The sequence below is a fragment of the Suricata suricatta genome, chromosome 3 (assembly GCF_006229205.1).
Source record: "Suricata suricatta isolate VVHF042 chromosome 3, meerkat_22Aug2017_6uvM2_HiC, whole genome shotgun sequence".
Taxonomy (NCBI): Eukaryota; Metazoa; Chordata; class Mammalia; order Carnivora; family Herpestidae; genus Suricata; species Suricata suricatta.
In genome coordinates this window covers 8,092,356-8,115,674 of record NC_043702.1, presented here as the reverse complement: position 1 = coordinate 8,115,674, position 23,319 = coordinate 8,092,356, and the positions used below count along the sequence as shown (strand labels likewise).

General features: G+C 50.0%; 1 protein-coding gene across 2 annotated transcripts in view; it reads left to right on the top strand.

The window, feature by feature from the left end:
- CAB39 (calcium binding protein 39) overlaps positions 1 to 18,028 on the top strand; it is a 48,236-nt gene extending 30,208 nt beyond the window's left edge. For both annotated transcript variants that reach the window (XM_029933610.1, XM_029933611.1), the window contains 5 exons: positions 1,133 to 1,301; positions 8,187 to 8,246; positions 10,714 to 10,779; positions 14,875 to 15,018; positions 15,530 to 18,028. In XM_029933610.1, coding sequence (XP_029789470.1) covers positions 1,133 to 1,301; positions 8,187 to 8,246; positions 10,714 to 10,779; positions 14,875 to 15,018; positions 15,530 to 15,718 — 628 coding nt within the window. In that variant the 3' untranslated portion in view covers positions 15,719 to 18,028. The remainder of the gene's footprint in view (positions 1 to 1,132; positions 1,302 to 8,186; positions 8,247 to 10,713; positions 10,780 to 14,874; positions 15,019 to 15,529) is intronic.
- Positions 18,029 to 23,319: the final 5,291 nt, after the last annotated feature.

The window sequence follows — 23,319 nt, the reverse complement described above, 5'->3', positions numbered from 1 at the left end:
CACAGAAAATGCCTAATAAAGTCCAGGAGCAGAGCTGGCTGCGGGGCTTAGGAGTCGCAGGGGGAGCCGTGAACCACCAGCAGGCCAGCGGCCCCCGAGGGAGGGCTGCCCTCGGCCAGGCAAGGAAGAGGAACAGTCCGAGGGCTGGAAAGGAGAACCGAGAGAGCTTTTTCTTTCCTTTTCCAAAGATGGGATGCAAAGGTCAGCGCTGTCGAGACACTGAGTAGTGGAATTTATGTCACGAGAGAAGTTTGCTTCGGCCAGGAGGGGGTCTCTGCCAGCAGGGTGTGGGGAGGTGCAGTGAGCGCGGCGGGCAGAGGGATGCCGCCTGGGAAGTGGGCAGGACACCAGCTGGCACGGGCAGCCTGCGAGGCAGTGGGGGGCCCGAGGCTCAGCACCAGCGGAAGGGAGCAGGCTGCGGGCTGAGAGGAAGCCAGGGCTCCTTTCCGACAGGGGAGATGCAGCCATGGGTGCAGACCCGATGCCGGGGCGTCCCCAGGACCCACTGCGAGAGGCGGTCAGGGTCGCCTCGACGGCGCTCTGGGTCCTCCTCAGGATCAGGCCTCCACCATCGTGGGGTCGGCGCTGCCGCGGCTCTTGAAGGCAGCGCTGCTTCGAGGATTGAATTGAAACAACGAAGTAAAAACGCTGCCTATTTGCTATACCTATTAGGTACTATGAGTTTAGGAAGTGATTTTGTTTCCTCTTGAGGTTTTTTATTCAGCTTTTGATTTTTTCTGAAGTTTTGAAAGCATCCCACATGAAACTAATTCCTGTTTGGGGGAGTGACCCTGAATACTTCTCCTCAAATCTTTTAGCTTAAATAATGAATGTTTATTTATGTGATCACTCCTGTGCTTTTTATTTTTCTTTGGGTTGAAGCAGTTTTTGCCAGCTTGTGTGTGTGTGTGTGTGTGTGTGTGTGTGTGTGTGTGTGTGTGTGTGTGCGCGCGCGCGTGCACGCATGCACACCCTCTAGAGTAAACTCCCCTGAGCTCACACCCTGCTCTGACAGAGATGCCTTTTGTAACCTGCTCTGGCCACTTAATTAAGACACACCTCAACTTCCTGTTCTAAAATGTGAACTGTTTAGGGTTAGGGCAATCATGGTTGTTGTTTTTTCTTTTTGCAGGTATGAATCTCCAGAAATAGCTCTAAATTGTGGGATAATGTTAAGAGAATGCATCAGACATGAACCACTTGCCAAAATCATTTTGTGGTCAGAACAGTTTTATGATTTCTTCAGATATGTCGAAATGTCAACATTTGACATAGCTTCAGATGCATTTGCCACATTCAAGGTAACATAAAAACTGTAGAATTCTAAATGTACTTGTGAGATTACCCAGTTTGCTCTTCTTTCCTAAACCTCTAACCTCTATGTCTGCACCCGTCTGCCCTCTAGTGGGAAGAGAGAGCATCTGCTCTCTGTGTGTTGGCACTTCCTCCGGTTAAGCTTGTCTCCTGCTCAGGGCTGATTTGGAGTGTGCAGGTGTAGAAGTACTAGAACCATAATCAGGACGGAGGTGTCCGCACCGTGGACAGGCCCTAGGGAACACGGACTTAGCTCTCCGTGATGCTCACGCCAGAGCTGTGCTGAACACTCGGGGCCAGGGGGGCAGAACCCCCGCGCTGTTCGTCTCTCTCCGTGGCCTCCCTTCCCATTAGATTAAATGCACATCGGACTCGACAGCGCTGCGCAGCTTGCACGTTTTTGTTTTGAATTGCAAGGTTCTGTGCCGTTGACAGTCAATAAAGCAGTGATGTTTATTAGCGTTCCTCACAGTGAAAGTAAGCCTTGGTATGTCACGTTCCTTATACAAAATGACCTCACAAGTGGCTGGTTAGAGCCGCTACTTCAGTGGAACCAGAATTTGATGCATAAACCCGCAGGCCACTGTGCCCAGGAGCCATGGACACTCGTCTTGGGAGCAGCAGCCACTTCTTCGCAGGGGTTCCCTTTTATGAGGGTGAAGAGCCCTTGAGATAACGAGCACATGCTGGTCTCTGGGTAAAAGGTGTCGCTCGCCGTGAATGAACACCCTTAAGACAGGCTGAAAACCTTCGAGCCTGGCCGTGAGGTCTCACCTGGAATGAGAATAGGGTAAAGCGTGAGAAGTGCCCGAGGGTTTATTCTCCTGAAACCACTAAAGAGGATGTCAGAGCCCTAGGTAAGCTCTCAGGTACTTACATGTCAATTTACAAAGCAAATTGAAGTGAATTCAAGATTATAACATACGCCAACAAATCTGATGTCTTTTCTATCACTGCATTTTGGAGCTAGGACTCCCAATGAGGATATATTGGTCGAAGGGGATGTTCCATTCAAAAGCAGCAAGCCTTTTTGGAGGGAGGTGTGGTAGCACCACGTGTTGGGAAGAGATCCTTCTGTGTAGAAAACGAGCCATGAGCTGTGGGCCGCCCCTCTGGGAGGGGAGGGTGCAGTCATACCTCCAGACCTAGTGGAGTGCCCGATGCCGTGCTCCTGGCACAGGCGGCACGGCTGGCTGACAGGTAAGGGAGACGTGTTAACACTGTGCCAGAAATGGGATTCGCAGAATCTGACAGTCTCGATTGGCCTTGCTGATAATTTGCTTATCAGCCATCACTTAGGGCCGCTTCCTCGAATTACATTCTCCCCAAGGAGAAAATGGTGGTGATGGAATCGTTGTGGGTAAAGCAGCCCTATCAGCTCATGTTAAGCCAGAGAGGGAAAGACTGGCCAGGGCCCGGCAGGTAGTGTCTCCCTGAAGAAGGGAAACTTTCAAAGGTGGTTCAGGATTCAAAGGATGGACTCTGGAAGAGACAAGCGTCGAGAAGCTGGCTTGGCTTCTGTGTCTCGGCCGCCGCTGGTACATAGAAAGGGCAGCGTGCTTTCAAGAGGCCCCTGAGCAGAGAGCTCTCCAGCACACAGATCAAGTGGGGCCCAGACCCAGACAACACGGGGGAGAGAGGCACGGGACCTGTCACAGCAGACCTTCCCCCCCCTTCCTTCCGAGAAGGAGCCCAGTCAGAGCGGTGAGAGTCTGACAGCCTCCCGCCAAAGGTGCTGATGAGAAGGAAGGCCTCTCCATCCTGTTCACTGGTGTCCAAGATCTTTGAGAGAATATTTGTGTAACGGAAAAGGAAGATAGATCCACAGCTCGCACTCTCCTTGAAGAATATGACCAGACCTGGTCTGCCCAGACCTGTCTCCCCAGAAACTCTGCACACAAAAACTGAAGCAAATGCAGCGCATCCATAAATTCGAATTTACGAGTGTTTGGAATGTGTGCCACTAGGAAATGAAAACTACCAAGATTGGTAGCTTGAATGAATGTATACCAACATAGTAACTCAGTGGTCAAATACTGTTTGTGATTTCTCTTTTGAGGACTTAAGGAGATGGGGAGGGGCATCAGAAGGCCAACAAATATATTTCCAATTTTTCCAGAGTAAAAGAAGATAGATTCCCCAGAGAGGCTGGTGGAGCTTGGAGCTTGAGGTTATATCTGTGTAAGGTTCTAGGAAGTGTTTGTAAAGAGATGATATCTGAGCGTTTTGGAAAGGAAACCATGTGCCCACAAGCCAGCATGGATTCACAAAGAGTCACTTCAGTCAAATCAATCTCACAGTTGCCAGCGGATGAGGGGACTGAGAGTGGCCGCCTGGGTCCCATTCCCGGCCCTGCTGCAGACTCGATCTCGGGCTCTTCATCGGCTAGAGTGGAAATAAGGATACTCGTGTGTCAGGGTCAGTGCGTCTCCACACACTGTGTATGCAGCAGACAGAAGCTGTTAGAATCACTCCTTTCGAACCATGAGGACATACTGGATGTTGAGTAATTGTACAGATCTGTGTCTGTGGAATCAGTGAAAAGACAGGAGCCAGGTTGAGTTTCAGTGGAGTGATTTACATCAGACTGAATGCTGCATCCATAAGGTGCTGGCAAATGGATCGCCATCACCCTGGAGAGAAATTCCTAGTGGATTTCCACAGGGCTTTGTCTCAGTCCAGCTGAACATTTTTGTTATTGACTTAGATAAGCTTATCAAATGTATAGGTGATGGCTACAAAGGGAATGAGAGCAGACAATGGTGATCCTAAAATAAGGCTTCAGAGTGATCCGGAGAAGCCAGAATGGAACAGAACAGTAACCGTGGCCTTCCACTTGAGGACCCACCTCTATAAATAAGGGGTGTGGGAATAAGGCATAATAATATAGTTAATACTAAAGGTAACTGCTAAGTGTAACAATTACTAAAATGTAGGCAATTTCACATCCTACTCAACCAACTCTCTGGAGAAGGCATTGTTACTGTCTCCTTTACAGACAAGGAAACTGAAGTCTAGACGTAGTGGGTGAAGTCAGGCAAAAAGCGGGAAGCCGGAATTTGACCCCAGGCAGTCTGTGTACAGAGCCCACTCTGAGCACACAGAATTCTGAATCCGTGCAGTAAAATTAGACAGTGTGACGCTGCTGCCCCGAAGCTACCTGTGACCACATAGTGTGTGACCTAAGGTGCTGCTGCTGGGCTGGCCCCACTGTGAGCCATCACGGTAACAACACATAAATGTGTTCCGTTCCAGGCGCTACACTGTAAGAGGCACATAGACAAATAGATGGCTTTCAGAAGACAGTAGATGGTGAGGGGGACTCAGACCCTGTCTTTCGAGGAGTGGTTAAAGGAACTTGGACGTATTTAGCCTGGAGAAGAGAAGACTCGGCAGGGACTTGCCGTGAGAGCACCTCATGTATGTGGAGCGGGGGGCTGTAGAAACGGGGTTGACTCTATTTCTGCCGGCTCTGACGGTTTCTGGAAATAAGCTGGGGACAGCTTTGACTCTAGCGCAGGGAGAACATTCTGTTAAGAGCTCCAAAGGCGAACCACACACATTTGGTAGATTCGAGTCGCTTGTCCTGGGACATGGTCAAGCATCAAAGAGGAAATTGGGCCAAAAACTTGCCAGGGCTTGTGAAACCGAGCCCGAGGTCAGCAGTGTCTCTTCAGGGATCAACATGCTGTTTGAGGCCCGCACTCACTAACTTGTAGGACTCTTTCTAAATTCAGCATACCCCAAAAGTTGGCTGCTCAATCTGCTGGGCTCAGGAGGTGACCTCTGGCCGTCTGCCAGTCCTACCAAGGCCGTGGGCATACTGGAGCCCAGCGGGTGGGGAATCCGATCCCGCCCCCCCTCCCCATACCTAGCCGACCCAGCACCTCGCGGTCTGGCATGCTGGAAACTTGGCAGCTCGCTGCCCACTGACTGCATGACCTTTCCCCTTCACCTTCTCTTCGTCGATTTCTGTCCCTGACCCTGGGGGACCCCCCCGAAGCACGTGGCTCCAGCTCTAGAGTGAGATTCCTTCTCGTCGCTCAGTAGGTAGAGACTCTGCCCAAACCCCCACCTCCTCTTTTCCCAGCTTGGAATCAGCCTTTTTCTTGGCTGCTGGCTCTCGGCAGTTCTCCTTTCCTACCAGTGTTGCGCGTTCCTCCCCAGGCCCTGGTGTGGCCCTCTTAACGAGGGGCTTTCGTCCTTCTGTGCATTGGAGTCCATCTCCTATGTTAGCCGTCTCAGAGCCCTTCCAGTCTCTCCTTCCCCAGGGCTACCGAAGACTGGATTCCTAGATGGCAGTGGTTTCCTGAGTTCCCTGGTCTCTTTAGACCAGATGATAATAAAGGAAATCTTTCCTAGTCAGGGAGATGCTGGAAGTCCTCCTCTTCATGTGTGGCCCAGCTGCAAGGCTCTTGTTCCTACTTGAGATCTATCCTCAGAGCCGTTTCCTTGCTCAGAACTTCAGTAAAAAAATCTACTGCACGACGTGTCTAGGAATTTTGCTTTCTAGAGCAATATTTTCTACCTCCCTGTTCCTAAAATCCAACCCTAGTTGAGAGCCGTTGTCTCTAAGACTCCCTCCTTTGACATTTTCTTCTGTCCGATTATGACAGAGCCGACTGGGCTCCTTTCTCCATACTTCCTTACAGTGGTCTCCAAAATGATTTAGCCACAAAAAAAAAGTAGAAATGACACATAGTCTTATGTGGATCCTGACACACTAATCCCTTAATTCGTTTATTCATTTGTTCATTCAGCTCACTCCACGAGTCTGCCTGCCCGGTGCCAGGCTCTGGTCCTCAGGCGCGGGGTTCCGCAGTCCTTCCCCTGCCCGGTGCCAGGCTCTGGTCCTCAGGCGCGGGGTTCCGCAGTTCTCCCCCTGCCCTGTGCCAGGCTCTGGTCCTCAGGCGCGGGGTTCCGCAGTCCTTCCCCTGCCCTTGAGGCTCGTACGCCGAGGCGACTCCACAAACCAATTGCAGAAGCTGTAGAAGGGGGAGGTGCTAACAAGCATGCAGGACACACTCCCTTCAGGTTCTCCTGCTCCCATCCCCCTAATAGCTGACCCTGTGGGCCAGTACACTCAGATCATATAAATTCTCCCTGCCCCCATCTCCTCCCCCACACCCAGAAGCTTCATGGCATTTCTTCTCCAGCTTCTTGAGGACACCCGAGCTCCAGGTTTTCTAATTTTGTCTTTTTAACCCCCAAGAAAGATTTTAAAAAGTTGGGGTAGGTCTTTCTTAGGCATACGATGCATACCGTATCCAGCAGTTTGAACACCTGTAAATCTTTGGGGTGGAGTTAGAAGCCTTCTTAAAAGCATACTTTAAAGATTGCTTGATGCGATGTTTTTCCAAACCTGTTCCCTGATTTTTTTTGGTTCACTCACTCATTCATTTATTTATTTATTAAATACTACACTCTTCTATGTGCTGGGCCCTGCATAGGTGCTGGAGATTCAAAGATTCGTAAAAATAGACATGGTATTTATAAAACTTACAGTCTAGCATGGGAGCTGGCATTCAGGTAATCTCACAGACATAAACACAAATTTCTTCGTGCTGGTGACCAGTCTGGAAGGCTTCTCTGTGGCAGTGATGTGGGGTCAAGGTCCAAAGGTGGTCGGTAGGTCAGCAGAGCAAGGGAAAAGCCTGTGTGAGGAAGGCCTTTCAGGGAAGGGCAGTAACAAAGCAGGTGACAGAAGAGCCCCCTGTAGGGTCTCTGGAGACCTGCCTGATTCCCACAAGGGAACCAGAGCTGTGGCACGTGCCACATGCACTTGACCATGAGGCATTTCCTCGAACTTTTCTCAGGACCGATAATACACTTGGGCAGACTTCAGGAAACACTAGTTCATTGTGACCTGGGCCACTCAAACAGCTAAGAAAACAAGGAAAGTTGGTTCAGAGAAAGGGGATTATTGGCACTAACCCCTCCAGTAGGCGGCTCTAAATGAATTTTATTCAGTCATCCACCACATACTGCCCGTTTCTGCTGTCCTGAGTTCCCATTCTCTCTTGATCATTGCCAGCTTCTGGGTCCATAAAGGCAGGGACCACGTCTTGTCTTTGGAGCCCCAGCACCTAGAACTTTACCGGGCACGTAGTAGGTGTTTTCTGAGTGCATGATCCTGGAGTTGTTCTGGGAAAGCCATGTGGCGCAGAGTGCAGAATTGGACTCCTGGTCAGTCTGATGTTTGAGTCTACACTGCTGCAGCATTCATGTGCTTACTTGGGAGCTAAAGTTGGTAACGCAATGGGGCTTTTTAAAAACATGCTCTCTGCAGCAGCTCTTCCTGCCTACGGGTCCTGTCCCGTGCTTTCATAAAATCACCTTTTTTGCACAAAAAAAAAAACAAACAATGAAAACATCCTGTCTCAAAAAAAATTTTTTCATTAGATATGACACTGAAGATAACAGAAAATATAACAGAAGTGAGGAAGAAAATGAAGCCTCCAATACTTCTAATGACGAAATTCCCTCTTTCTCCCCCAGGAGCAGTATTCTATTGGATACTTTACCACAATCATTTACTTTTATTTCACTTTATTGCCATATCCCCTTTCTTTGAATTTGTATTTCTGTTGCCTTACGTATTTGTTTTTAAATTTTTCCTTCTAAGAGCTATAGACCTGTGACTAATCATCATCACCATCAGTTGCCAGTTAGTAATGATTTTATTTGCTCTTCCATAGAATCAACACTTTCAGTACAATTCATGTACTGAAAGTGCATGAATACATTTTGAGTATAGGGAATTTTAGTGACAGTTTTTATCAGGTAAAAATGGCGTGGCATGTTTTAGGATTCTCTTTTCTAAAAGAACTTGAATGCAGAACAGCTGTAAAATAGTATTTTTCTTTCTCTAGGATTTACTTACAAGACATAAATTGCTCAGTGCAGAATTTTTGGAACAGCATTATGATAAAGTAAGTATATGAAATTCTACTTTAAAATTGTAAGTTTTGTACCAGAAATGAAAGATTTAAATTAGATTGTGTGCCAGATACTTAGTTTGCATGCGTAATGGTTTTGATGGTGCTGTAAGCGTTTCTGTACTGAACTGAGGTCTATAGATTGTTACTTGGTCAGAAGCAGAATTTTTATCTTTTGATTGACACGCTACCCTCTGCATCTTTTCTTGCTTTATGGGAGGTGGGAAAAGCCCTTTGCTGCCGTGACCGTATCCAGTTAAGATGAAAAGAAAATTATTACCGAACTTCAACTTTCCGTTCCTCTCCATCGGCTGCCCACACTCCTGCCACTTCCATTGGGGGGCCAGGGGAGCGGCAGCTTCGGGGGTGAGCAGAGCACTCGCCTCAGGGATCCCTGCTTCCGCAGCTGGCTCCTCGGGCCTGTGGCCGAGGCCATTACTGCTGGGGACTCAGAAGTCCGTCCCCTTTGTAGAGGGAGGACACTGGACTGTCCCGGCAGTGTGAGTTGATGTCCAATTTCCTGAGGGGCGTAAACAGTTTGGGGTGCCTTGACCCGCACAGTGGCCTTCGGGCCCCTGTGTCAGGTGCTCACCCCTGCCGCATGCCAGCTCTGCTCCCACCACACCCACGGGTGCATCCTCACCCTGGACTAGCCTGACCTACATGCAGCCCGCAGTCCGACAACAGGTGCCCTTAGAGACCAGGATCGTAACAGTGCACATAAAATTCCCATCTGACCGCAGGACTAAGGCGTGGGTTTTCATTCTTCACTAGTTCCTTGAATTTTTGAGATCCTTCATTGTTCACTTTACTCTTCAACTAAGTTTAGATTGTAAGGTTCTCAGAGGCAAAATCTGTGCTTTCGAACTCCTGTGTAGCATCCAGCATGCAATGCTGAGTGCATCAAGGTCCCTCAGAGTTAGCCTCATGAGTGGCTTCCACATCGCTGGTCAGATATTTTTAATTTTCCACTTGGGTAGGATATGTGTCTTTGTGCGTTAGTTTAAAATGGGAGCACAGTCATCTCATGGGTGCCTTTCTGTAGCAGTTAGAAGCGTGGGCTTTGGCACCGGATGGCCTGGAGTCTGGCTTCGTGCTCCACCCCACCTTGCGCTGCCAGACCTCGGGCGTCTGCCTTCATTCACCCTCTGCCTTCAGGATCCTCAGCCCTGAGTAGAAGGCTCATAATCACACCCTCACCGTTGGGGTGGGTTGTTGTGAGGATTAAGTAAGAATGTGTGTGCTGAGTGCCTGACAGTCCTGCCTGGAACACAGGAAGCCTCCATAAATGTCAGCTAGATTGTTTGTACTATGACACGGCCTCAACGATTCTTTCACCTCACATTCCAGTGTCTTAGTTGAAAGCCTGCCAAAGATACAAACTAATTTCCAAGGAAGTTAACTTCAGGCAGTGACATCAGTTTTTGTACTAATATTTTCCTATGAGGACACAGAGTTACATGACCTAAAATCCTGTACCCTTTGACCCTGAAATCTCTAATAACTGAAAGCACCAAGGGAACAAAATCCATTATAAGATGACAACATCTGTAAGACAAAACGTGTCTCTCCCGTGGGCATTCTCGGGGACTTGATCACCGTGGCATGTAGTGGGCACAGCCCCTGTGGTGAGGTGACTGAAGTCCAGTGCCCCAAGAGCAGCTCCCTGGGGAGGCCCTGCTCTGCGTCACAGACGAATGGCCGAGAAGCACCCGTGGTAAAGCATAGGCCCCGTTTTAGCAAGTACGGCCTTGGTGCCTGTGTCCCCAGGTCCGTTTCCTAGCTCCCGTTTTGTTGCCTTCCACGCCGTCCCATGCCAGTGACACCGTGCTGCTTAGAGAAGAGCATCGTGTTAAGTCTGGTGGACGCGTGTCCCTCACTTCCTCAGTCTTCACATGGTACGTTCTCCAGCCTTCACTCACGCCGTGTCCTTCCCGTCCTCTCTCCTCCCCCTTTTCTAAATGAAATCCCTGCGGTTACTCAAGATTGAGCCCAGTTCCCGCCCTTTCTGGGACACCTACCTATTTGAGAGTGCTGAATTTCTCTTGTCTGTTTACAATCATTTTCTCCTCTTGCCTGATGCGTTGAAAGAATAGGTAACTTGTGATTATGCTTTTGAGTCACTGAATTATAAAAAGAAAAAAATAGGAATTTTCTAACCTAAAACTAAGAAATGGGAGCAGACTTCACCCTGAGAAAACGGGGAAGGCAGGGGTTCTGTTTTATGTATGTGCAGTTTGGGCGGCAGCGGAGGACCGGGTTTCAGCTGCACGGGCCTGGCCCGCGCTGGCCGAGCCTCGGGGCGGGGGCCGGGGGTCTCTGAGCAGCCCCGCGGAAGGCCGCGTGGGACGGATGGGCAGCCGTCGGCCTTCGTGCTGTGAGCAGTTTGTGCTCCAGCTTTTTAAGGTCTTCTGCCCATCTTTAAAAAATAATTCCCGATACGTGTGTTCTTGTCTTTTAGTTCTTCAGTGAATACGAGAAGTTACTTCATTCAGAAAACTATGTGACAAAAAGACAGTCACTCAAGGTATGATGATTTTATGTATTTGACTTCTCTTCACCTGCATGTGGAATTTGTGTTTGGGGAAAGGGAGACGCGCTGGTGTGGCTCTTAGACCTTTGAGCGGAAAATGCATTTGTCCACAGTTGGGACTGCTGTGGGAAGGAAGGTCAGCTGTGGTCCGCACGGGGCGCCCGCCACCCGCTGGTAAGTGAGGAGACCGACGTGGGGAGTCCAGAGTTTTGATGCGGCCTCTCCTCTTAGCAATGCAGTGTTTTAGGTTCGGAAGCTTGTTTTTGAAACTTAGACTCATATCAGCTAGGTGAGGCCCCAGGAGCTGCTTGTTGGGAGGCTTGGGGGTGGGGAGGGGGGAGGAGCAGCAGAACCTTCAACCACAGGCAGGTTTGGCTGCTTTATATCAAGCCAGGACAGGGACAGTTCCATTTGAAATTTAAATTTAAGGGGTGCCTGAGTGGCTTAGCAAGTGTCCAGCTCTCAATTTCCGTTCAGATCATGATCTCACGCGTCGTGAGATCGAGCCCCGTGTCGCTGGTTCACACGCTGATAGCACGGAGCCTGCTTGGGCAACTTCTCTCTCTCCCTCTCTCTCTGCTTCTCCCCTGCTCATGCACGTACACTTTCTCTCTGTCTCTAAATAAATACACTTAAAAAAGAAAAAAAAAGAAATTTAAGATTTAAAACTCAGGAATGAGGGTTGGGAAACTGAAGCTCATGAGCTAAATCCAGCCCAATGCGTGTTTTTGTCAATAGAAGTGTCTTGGACACAGACGCATGCACTTACTTGTGCCTTATGTAAGACTGTTTTAGAGCCTAACGGCCGATTTGAACGGTTGCCGCAGAGTCGGAAACATTTACTGTCTGGTCCTTTACAGAACAACGTTTGCTGACCTCTGCTCTAGAGACTTCTCACTGCAGTTAATAAAAGCATACCCCTCACACCGTCAGGAAGTGGGCCTGACAGGAGCTGTGGGTGCAGATCACAAAGGGTTTGGGGGAGGGGAGGGTGTGGAAATCCTAATTCCACGTCCACTTCAAGTTCTACTCTTCTCGGAGTGGCGCCTCTCAGAGGTGTCTGAGACCACTTTGGTCAGGACTGCATTCCTGCTGCCCCTCCTGCGGGACCTTGTCTTTCTCTGGGAATTGACTAAAGGACATCAGGAACCTCTTTTATACTTTGTGTCCTTTGATTAGAATACTCTCTACCACCCAAATTTCCATCTGGCCAGAAGCTTCCCCCTTTCCTTTAAGACAGCGCCTCCTACAGTCAGGGACCAGTAGTAGCCACAGCTTGGAAATAGATCGCGGCCGCAGTGGTCCGGTCAGGCTGGGGTGCTTTCCCCTCGTGGCCGCTGTTGGGGCCTCGTCGCCCGGCGCGTCCTGGAACCTCTCCGTGTCTCCGGGTGTGCAGGTGCGCTGGCTGGGCAGTGGGCACTCATAAGGCCAGTCCTTTCGCCCTCGGGGCTGGTGTGGGAGTCTTGGCAGCTGCCTCTACATCAGTGTGCTGTAATGCCCTCTGTGCTTGTGATGTCTGTGGTATAATGCACGCTCCCCTGTGAGTCTCAACACAGGAAGGTTGCGCTCTGCCAGCAGCCCCGCCATATCTGAGGGCCAGGGCACCCTGTCTCCCCAGCAGTCCCACGGGCGTGAGCAGCTGGATGGAGCCAGGGTCTCCCAAGGCCAAGGAGGCCTGGCAGGACTACCTAGGATAGTAGCTTCCAACAGGGCCAGTACCCCTTCACTGGTCGGGGAGGAGGGTAGTGTGTCAGCAAATCAAATTCAGAATCTTGGAGCTGCTTTGATAAGGAGAAAGGCATTCGAGACTTTTCTGCCACTTCAGAACTGCCAACCTGAAAAGGACGGTTGAGACCACTGTCCATAGGCCATTAGTCACGGACACGGGGCCAGTCCCCGGCTCCTGAGGCCCCATGACAACGCAGGACGCGTGGAACAGCCATGAGGGCCGGTGGGACTCTAGACATGGATTGTCATTTCTGTTCTCTTTTTCCAACTACACAGGCATTTAGCATTCCTGTATTTATTTTACCAGTAAATGTGTATTCCCTGTGCAAGACCTCCAACTTTTTTTTTTTTTTTTGAGGTCTAAAGAAATTTAAAGAATTAGCAGTTACCCTCCTCCAGATAACCAAACTGGTAACCTCCAGACGACCAAGTGAGCCACGCTTGGTGTTTCTTTGGTTTCTGTGATAGAAAATGAACACCAGCAGAGCTGTACTCCTTCACGTGCTTAATAGTAACTTCTGAGGCTTCATAAGAGTAAATACTTGCTGCTTCTTACCTCAAAAGTTACGGGGCGCCTGGGTGACTCAATCGGTTAAGTGTCCGGCTTCGGCTCAGGTCATGATTTCATAGTTTGTGGGTTCGAGCCCCGTGTCGGGCTCTGTGCTGACAGCTCAGAGCCTGGAGCCTGCTTTGGATTCTGTGTCTCCCTCTCTCTCTCTGACCCTCCTCCCCTGCTTGTACTCTCTCTGTCTCAATAATAAAAAACATTAAAAAAATTTTTTTTAAAGACAGTTATATATTTTGGGGGGGTTTTTTCCAGTTATTTTGAGAGAGAGAGAGTGCTCGCGCATACACGCAAACTGGGGGAGAGCAGAGAGACGGGGAGAGAGAGTCTCAAACAGGCTCCAGTTGTCAGTGCTGAGCCAGACTCAGGGCCCGACGCAGGGCTCAAACTCATGAACTGTCATGTCCTGAGCTGAAATCAGCAGTTGATTTCAGTGGATTGAGCCAGCCACCAGGCACCCTGAAAGTTGTACATTTTGTGATTCAGATTGATGTGAAGCCTGAGCTTGGGCCTTTGAATTCTTCCTAGAATTTTCTTTTAAATCTTAAGTAGAATGGATTTGTTCTGCACATCAGGTTATTTTTTATTTAGTACTACACATTTCTTATCTAGACATCAGTTGTCTGGAAATTCTCAGGTGTCTAGAACATAACCAAGAATCCAGAAAGGAACTAACCAGAGCAGGTAAGCCAGGGCGGAACACCTCTACTCAAGCATTTTTCTTCCCTTAGAGCTCAGTGCTGTGTAGACTCCAGTCCCGCGTGCCTTGCACATACATATCCGTGCTTTTATTTCTCACTGCACTCATGAGATGCAGGTGCTGTGATCCACCCGCACTGTGGATGGTGAAACGGGGGCGCCGGAAATTAATGTGCTCAAGGCCGTGTAGCTCACGGGCGTGGGGAGTCAGGATTCGACCCCAAGCGGGCTGACGCGGGGTCCTCACCACCACCCTGCCTCTGCCCCCAAGGACTGCCCCTGGCCGCCTCCCCCACGGCGGGCACACTAGACCTCCCTTAGAAGCTGGCTCACTGACCACACGAGGAGGTGACTGCTGGCTCCAGAAGAGGGGAGCTAGAGCGAGCAGGGACGCTGGAGAAACCAGGGACCGCTGTGGGATGATGGCTGTGTGAGCGCTGGAGGCACAGGCATGTGTAGCTCACTGTCGTTAGTGCTGATGAGGCGCTGTTGGGAAGACACTGGAGTATCTTCCGGACAGCTTGCTAAAGAAAGAACAGAAATACTCATTTTTATAAACTTTCCCAAATCAGGTATGATAAAAGCATAACTTGGGCAAGTTTAAGGGTAAGTGTGTGGAAGGCTTTGGACCTGAAACACTCTGTCCTGGGAAATCCAAGTAAATAAAATAACTTTATTGATTAAGCTAAGATTTGTAGTTCAACAAGAATTATCAGTAACTTACCTTTTAACCATTTTCTTTGGCAGGTTTTTTTGGTTTTTGTTTTTTAATGAGATGACATAAATGCTTATGTGGAAAGTAGGCTCTGACGGTTTCAGATTCTGGGCCAAATAGGCGCTGGCGCGTGTTCAGACCAGGGAGCAGTGCTGGACCCCCCATATGGTTGCACGCCCCCCGCCCACGAATGGTCTCTGAGGGCAGGTGGTGGGCCCTCGCCAGCTCATAGGCTGAAATTCAGTTCCACTCATCGGTCTTTTGAGCACCTGCTGTTTTGGGCTTAACAGTGATGATTATAAAGTGAAATTTTTTTTTAAACTTTGGTTTGACCTGCAATCTTGACGACAGTGTGAGAGTAATTGTTTAAATGTCTTCTCAGCTTCTCGGTGAACTGCTGTTAGACAGACACAACTTCACAATTATGACAAAATACATCAGTAAACCAGAGAACCTCAAGTTGATGATGAATCTCCTACGAGACAAGAGTCGTAACATCCAGTTTGAGGCCTTCCACGTGTTTAAGGTACAGTGCAGGGGACGCGGGCCCCGGCGCCGGGTCGGTGGTCCGAGTGCACGTTCGTGCGGCGCAGTGTTTAACAATAGACCCAGAGGCAAGGTGTACCATCTGCGCTGGGGGACAAGGCGAGGCATTCGTTCCTGACATAGAATATTACTAATCACAAAGTAAAGCATGTTTCAATGTATTTTTTAGTCCTTTTCATGGAGGCTTTGGTACTTAGAATCCATTCTGCCTTCCCTTGCCCAGAAGTAATTTCTGCCCATTTTATTCTAAAATCAGCTATATTTTAATACCAAGCTACTGAATTTCAGAGCATCAATGAATATGTCAGTCCTTTTTGCGCTGAAATGTCTCATTCTCCACCCCCGCCCCCTGTTGTAAAAGGAGGCCTTCCAAACCGAAATCCTCTGAGCCGGGACTTGACCGCAGCCCTCGGGGGAGCGCCGGGCCTGGGCCGCGGCGGGTGTCAGGGTTCCGTCCCTCCTGTGACTGACGCCGCTTTCTCTCCACGCAGGTGTTTGTAGCCAATCCCAACAAGACGCAGCCCATCCTGGACATCCTCCTCAAGAACCAGACCAAACTCATAGAGTTCCTCAGCAAGTTCCAGAATGACAGGACCGAGGACGAACAGTTTAACGATGAGAAGACCTATTTAGTTAAACAGATCAGGGATTTGAAGAGACCAGCCCAGCAAGAAGCCTAATTTGCAATCAGCACCTACAATAGTAAATCCAGATTCGGCATCTGCTGTTAGCTATTCAGCATCAGGCTCTCTTCTCGGTTCATGAGGAACATTACTGCTAACCTGCTGTTAAGTGAACGGTTTTTCATTTTACCTTTTTTGTTTGTTTTAGTCCACGTTGGAGAACGTAGCTGCTGCTTTCTTGCCCACTAGAGCACACGTGGACTTCTTCTTGATCTGTGTGTTGCTTCGGAAGTCGAGGACTGTGTTGGCTGTGGGAGTTCTGAACGTGGCTGGCCGGGCTCCTGCAGGCAGATGCATAGGTGACAGTGTGGCTTAGGGAGGAAGGGGGTTGGTGTTTTCAGATCCGACCTGCGTGTTCGCGCTGATCTCTGTTAAAGATCTGAGCGTGGAGGCGCGGTGAGGCGGTGCGCCTTGGCGGACGGAGGACCGCGCAGAGCCGCGTTGGAGACCAGAGGGGCGCTGTTCCGGGGCAGGAGCCGTTTGGGCGGATAAAGTTGACGTGCGAGTGAATGGATAGCCACTTCTCAAAGGCGTGAGGCTTCATAAGGTCGTAAGGAAAATGTATATATGCTTTTCACAGCTTTCTAGAATATTCTGACATTTGATTTTTCTCGAGACTTGTAAACCTGGATATGTTGAAGGGTATTTGTTAATTTTACTTTTTGGAAGGTATTTTAAACCAGTAGAACTAACAGTGACACCTTGCATTTCATTTCAACGATGCTTACAGGTTTCTTTTGTATATAATTCTTAGAGTGCTCCTTTCTTTTAAATGATTTAATTTGTACAGCAGAGGAATGTTACTGTATTAGTATGTAACTATTACCTAATATTGAGTTTTTGCAAAAAAAAAAATGAATGCTCAAATGTAATTGAAAGACTTCGATCACATGAAAATGCTGATTTAACTTTTAAGTATCACAGCATTAAAAGAAAAAATGGAAACCAGCCCTTTGTATTCAGCTGTCTCCTGGGATGCCGCCCGCCGCACCCCTGCGCCGCGTCGGCCTTATTCACTTAAATGGGTCACGAGCTCGCCTGCCGTGAGTGGTGCCGATGATGCTAAGTTGCTGCTGCTGCTTCGGGGGGGAGGGGCCTGCAGAGCACCGCCTCTTCCTCAGCGTGGGTGACCCAGCGCAGCAGTCGTGAGGCTGGGTGACTGACACGTCGGCTTCTCTTAGGAAAGGAAGAGCCCCTAGCCATACGTGTCCTATGGGGACATTTATTTTTTTTTAATGTCCTGTTCCTTAATGCTGCAAATTATCAGTATTTATAAAGTAACTGATTTTGCACCACTTTTTGTTACTGTGACCACGTCAGAACGTCTCCTAGAACATATCTGTGTCAAGTTCTTAGAATGGTATCTGTTCATCTTAGTGATACAGAGATCACAACTAACAACTTAACGAATCAGAGTTTGCCAGTTTGAATTCAGCATGGCTGTAGCTGATTAAGAAATTTATATCCTTACTCTCTGCCCGCCTCTCTAACTAACGGAATTATTTATCAGCCAGCAACACGAGACTCCCGGTGGATGTTTTGAGCATCAGGTTTTCAGACCTCCTGGGAATACCAGTGAGGAAAATAGCTCCCGAGGATACAACTGTGTTTTTTCCCATCTCAGTCCAAAGGCAGTCTGCATTTTAATTGCTTTTCCTGAGGCTGTCTTTCCCAAATTCCGTGTAAAACAAGTCCTGTCTTTCTATCGGAAGTCGGGAAAGCGATCCAAGCTCCCCGAAACGAACAATGCCCAAGCTACTTAGGAGGGGAACGCAGGACTGGACCGCGCGGAAACGTCCAGTGCTTGGTGTCTGGATTTGGGGCGAAGACCTCAGTTACACCAAGTGGAAGGAAGGTCCCCCTGCCACGCTGGCTCCTAGCACCTTCCACGCGGGCGGGGGCTGCGGGGCGCCTGCACGCCAGTGTGCGGGACCCGGTGAGGGTGCGGCACACCACCCTCGCCTTGGGATTGGGGACAGTTAGGACTCGTTTTGTTTTTGTTTTCTAACAAAAATGTGAAAACATTTCAAAGGTGAAAAGTTATGATCATTTAATATATTCATATTCCCCAAACTACCGTACGGGAAGTGGTTTCTTTCTGTGTTTTAAAGGTTTCATTTTACCTGAGTCAGGTACATTACTCAGTGTGATTTTTTAGCCCCTAAAAAACAAAAAGGTGGAGATGTATACAGTTGTTAACAATGCCATGAAAGCATTTCCTTTCTCCCAAGGAAACGTAAATTTCTTATCAGAATATCTGGCTGGCCCTGTAAGTTAAATTAAAAATAAAATTTTGGAGAAACAGCACTGTCCGTTCTCATGGTGTCTCTGTGAACAGCCCCGTCAGGAGACGCCGGCGCACATTTTGTCACAAACCAACGGGAACAGTGAACACACGTGCCTTTCTAAGTCTGTCTTCCTGTTCAGAGTTTGATTTGGGATCAGGGCTCCCCGCGCCCTCCCCCTGCCTCTCACTCACGTTCAGTACTATTACAACTTGCTTGATCGCTTTTTTAGACCCTAGCGTTGGGGAGCAGACCCTTGGTCCATGGCCCTGTGACCCTTTATTCTTGACATCGAAGGTAAAACTGGACACTCGGAGGGAGGATTAGAGGTTACCAGGGTGGGGTCACAGGGTGACAGAGCCCTCTGTCCCCAGGCTGCCTGTGGGGGCCTCGCTTTTCATTTTATCCTTGTCTGTAAACTGGGTCGCCGTCCTCTGGGGTCACGGCCTGGGACATGTTCTTGCCAAAACCCTGCATCCGGGCGTGTCATTCATTGCTTAGTTCTTCCGGGTAGTTTAGTCTTTGTGTCCAAAGATGACAGGGTCCCATGAGGTCAGACCTTGTGACTTTGCCCTCTGATCAGACAGGAAGTGGCCACGCTGGGGGCTGGACTCTTCAGCTCACATTCCGTTTCCCACTGGTCACCAACCGGGTGTCACCTCCCTGCTCTAAGACAAAATGAATCTCAGGCCACTCAGGGGTCACGTGCAGCCCTCACCCTGCCCTCTGTCACATATGTTATCTGTAAGGACCGAAGATCATGACTCATGATCTTTGAGGACTCAGTGCTCGAAAAACTTTTTCTGCCCTTCTGAGGTCATGAATGAGTAATCCTGAGAATTTGCCAGAAATGCCCCCGGACACACTGACCTCAGGTTTACAAGGAGCGTTCTTCCTCCCTGGCCCTTGTGGCCTTCCGGCCAGTTTCAGAGCCTCCTACACTCTCTCTGACCGTCTATTTTCTGGAAGGTGAGGGGGACAAGGCAGGACACCCCACACTGCAATCCCCAAGCCCTCTGGGCCGGATCCCAGAGCCAACCCCACAGGGACACCTCCCTCAGGAGCTGCCTCCACGCCCCTGCTGAGACAGCCCGTGTCCGTGTCCCCGTCCACGGGTCTTAGAGCCCAAGGCACAGTCGGCAGGGACCAAGGCCTTCAGGCTCTCTGGTGGAGACTCATCCCTGCTGCAGTCACGCTGACCCAAGCCGGGGTGCTCTCCGCACAAGGCCGGACCCCCTCGCAGCTGGCGTGCTTGGTGACCGTGACCTCGAGGCCTCCTGGTGTTTGGTTGCCTGTGGGATCGCCAGGGGGGAAAAGACAACCACAAGCCCTGAGGGCCAGTGCCGGGCTCCTCCCAGGGGCCTGGGGCTCCCAGTTCCGGGACCGCCAGCTTCCGAGGCAGGAGGTCACGTCCCCCATAGCTCATGCAATACCTCTTTCTAAGCAGCCCTTCAGGAAGACGACCGCCGGGGATTCAGCGGGAACATTTCAATTTTTCAACATTCTCCGCCAGGTGAACTGGAGCTCCTCAGAACTCCTGTTCCTTGGCAACAAATTTTTATCACCAAAGTACGTGGCTGCTGTGGAAAGAACACGGTCCGGTTTTCAGTACCTGGGTCTTCCATTTGGTGATGAAGCAGGGGCACTGCACAAGGCTTTGGAGGAGCCTCAGGGCCAGCCCAGGGGAAGCTTCCAGACAGGGCCGCCCCCAGCTGGCCCCCTCTGCTTCCTCCCTGGTGGGCTGCCCCGCACACTCCCTTCCACGCTTGAGAGAGACCGGCATCTCTCTGACCAAGTGTCACCTGTGTGGAGAAGGCAGGAGGGTCCCCCCGTCCCGGCCCCACTCATAACCCAGTGAGCACCTTCTCGAGCTCAGTTAACTCTGCCTGTGGTCCTGTGCTCTCCCCAACCCTCAGGCCGCCCCACCTTGGACCTCTCCCCGTGGGGGATGAGGTGGGTGGGGTAGGGCTGGGTGCCAGCCCCCAACACATGAACGCACGGAGAGGACCTCGCGGCGCCCCGAGCCTCCCGCAGCACCCACGTCTGCCCTTTGGAGGCTGCTTATCGGGGACCAGGGACCAGAAGGGTGGCAGTTAGCGTTCCCACAAGCAGCCCTCACCCCAGCGTCCTCCGCCGGCAGCTGGGATGGTGGCTCCCAGCAGGGATGAGTTCCAAAACCATGATGTTAATGACTTAATGACATACCCTGCATCTGATCTTTTTTGTCCCCTGGCTCTCATCCCCCTCCCCATACAAGGGCTTCCTGGGATCAAGTTCCCAATAAATGACCAGCATTCGAACCCCAGTCCCAGGCTCTGCTGCTGGGGAAACCCAAACTAAGGCACACTGTTCCTTTTCCTAACCAGGAGGCATTAACGGCCGAACCTGTGGTCAGCCACGTCGTGGGCGGGGCCCCTCCTACAAGAGGAAGCCGCCGCCGCCTGTCCTTCAGTCACACACTGCCCGGCCCTCTCCTCTCACCTCCATATTCAGGAGGGCCTGTGGCCACAGTGTGTGACAAAGCCGCACACCAGGTACCTGTGGCCCCGGACAGGCTGCAGACCTGGGCCTCCCATCAGTCCCCTGGGCCCCAAGCCCAGTCAGCCGACGCCCCTAGACACTTCTCTTCCCAAAGCAGCTTCCCGTGCCCCTGCTCCGAAGCCGCCCTTCCTGGGCATCAGAAATACTAGCGCACCTGGAAAACTCCCAGCTCCCTCATGCTCTACCTTCTTCCACAAAAGACTTTTTTGAAAAGTGTAGTATGTACAACTTTACGAAGTGTCTGCACAATTGGGAACTGGGGCCAGAGTTAGCAAACGTCCGGGTCTAGACAAGAACTGGCCAAGGGGCTACGGGTCCTGCACGGCTGCCTTAGAAACGCCCCCAGCCAGAGGGGCCCCCTGCCTTGCAGGGCCTCCTCAAGGGCCCAACTACTCAACTTTCATTTTTTTCAGTGTCCACTGGGTGGCAGTAGAGCTCTTTGTTTCCAGCAGCCACTGCGGCTGGGGCCGGGGCATTCCTAGAGTTATAGATATGGAGACCCTGAGACCCTGGGACCCCCGTGGCATTGAGAGCCCACCTGTCCCAGCTCCCCAAGTGACATTTTGAGCAAAAAGGAGAGGACAGTAAAGAGAGGTAAACAGAGAGATGGATAGATGCTTGATACACATGTAGTGTCTGATATGGACAGTAAAGTGTGAAGGGTAGAGTCAAGGGGGTGGGTATATGGCTGTCTCGTTTTGAAATTTTTTTATGTTTTTTTTAATTTATTTTTGAGAGACAGCGTGAGCAGGGGAGGGTCAGAGAGAAAGGGAGACACAGAATCCGAAGTAGGCTCCAGGCTCTGAGCTAGTGGTCAACACAGAGCCTGACACGAGGCTCGAACCCACAAACCGTGAGATCATGACCTGAGCCAAAGTCAGACGCTTGAACTGACTGAGCCACCCAGGCACCCCTATGGCTGTTTTGTTTTGAAGCAGCTTTACTGTTTAAGAGAATTTTAGATTTACAGAGCAAAAAAAGGCAAAGATGGTACAGAGTTTCCATATATACCCTGTACCTGTTTCTCTTTTATTAACGTTGTAAATTAGCATGGTATATTTGTCATAATTAATGGGCCAATGTTGATGTGCTATTACTAATATGTGAAAGTATTATTAATACTTACAGTCCATGCACTACTCAGATTTCTGTAGTTTTTCCATTCCCTGTGCCGGAGCCCAACCAAGACCCTACGTGACACAAGCCATCATGTCTCCATGGCTAACCTTGCGGAGCAGTCTCTCAGACTCTCGGGTTTTCCATGATGGGCATTTTGTAGAATCCCCTGCAGGTGGATAATCTGTCTGATTGTTTCTCTCCGGGTTAGAAGACCGGCGGGGTACAGCGCTGCCCCCATCACAGCTTAGCAAGGGCGCTCACAGCCCCATGACTTAATCCTCTCTTCTTGACCTTGATCACCGGTGGAGACGGCGTTGTTTGGTTTCTCTGCACTAAAGCTCCTCTTTCGTTTTCCCTCCTTCCAGTCCGTCCCCAGGAGAGAGTCGCTATGTCAGCCCACACTCAGGGAGTGGGGATTAGGCTCCACTTCCTCGAGAGCAAGCATCTAACATCGATTATTTGGAATTTTTCTGCATAAGAGATCTGTCTCTTCTCCCCATCAGATCATCTTCCCCTGAAAAATTCCCTTGTAGAATTTTCTGTACACTTGAAATGTTTCATAATAAAATGGTGGCAACAAAATAAATGATCCAAAAAACTTGCCCAGGGGAGAGGGGTATATGCCCAGCAGATACTGCTGACCCCCAGGGCCATGTGGCTTTGAGGGATGTGAGGGGACTGAGCGGCACGCACAACCCTTTCTCCGGAGTTTCCTCTCCAGCTGCACACAGGGCCCAACAGCAGACCTGCATGGGGGGGGGGGGGGGCAAGATGGAACTCATGTCAGCCCACCTGCCAGGGCACCCCCCCAGCTCTGGTTCCTTAAATCAACAATCTTCCTGGACTTCCTGCCTCCTCTCCCACCCCCTCCTCCCATCCAGTCGAAAGCAAATCCTACTTGCTCTGCCTTGAAATGCGTTGGTCTAGAAACTGCAAATCAGAAATCCTTAGAACAATGATAACAAGTCTCAAATCATAGGAAAACTCTCTTCCCTTCTTAGGAAACACTTAGAAATTCAATCGTGTGATGATGCAATACAGAATAAGTATTGATGGGGCACCTGGGTGGCTCAGTCACTTGAGCATCTAACTTTGGCTCAGGCCATGGTCTCCCGGTTCATGAGTTCAAGCCCCATGTCCGGCTCACTGCTGTCAGCCTGTCGGCGCAGAGCCTGCTTCTGGATCCTCTGTGCCCATCTCTCTCTGCCCCTCCACTGCTTGTGCTCTCCCAAAAGTAAATATTTTTTTTAAAAGAATAAGTATTGATTTAATTTCTATTTTGTGGTAACTGGTAGGTAAATATTTGCTGACTTCCATGTGCTAAGTTCTCCGAAAACAGATTCCCATTCATTAACAAACGTTCTTCGTTAACCCCCAAAACCTTCATTTATATTGACTGAATGAGGGGCGCCTGGGTGGCTCAGTCGGTTAAGCCTCCGACTTCAGCTCAGGTCATGATCTCACGGTTCGTGGGTTTGAGACCTGCGTCAGGCTCTGTGCTGACGCTAGCTCAGAGCCTGGAGCCTGCTTCCGGTTCTGTGTCTCCTTCTCTCTGCCCCTCCCCCTCTCATGCTCTGTCTCTGTCTGTATCAAAAATAAATAAAACATTAAAAAAATATATTGACTGAGTGATTACCAAGTGTCTACAAGGAC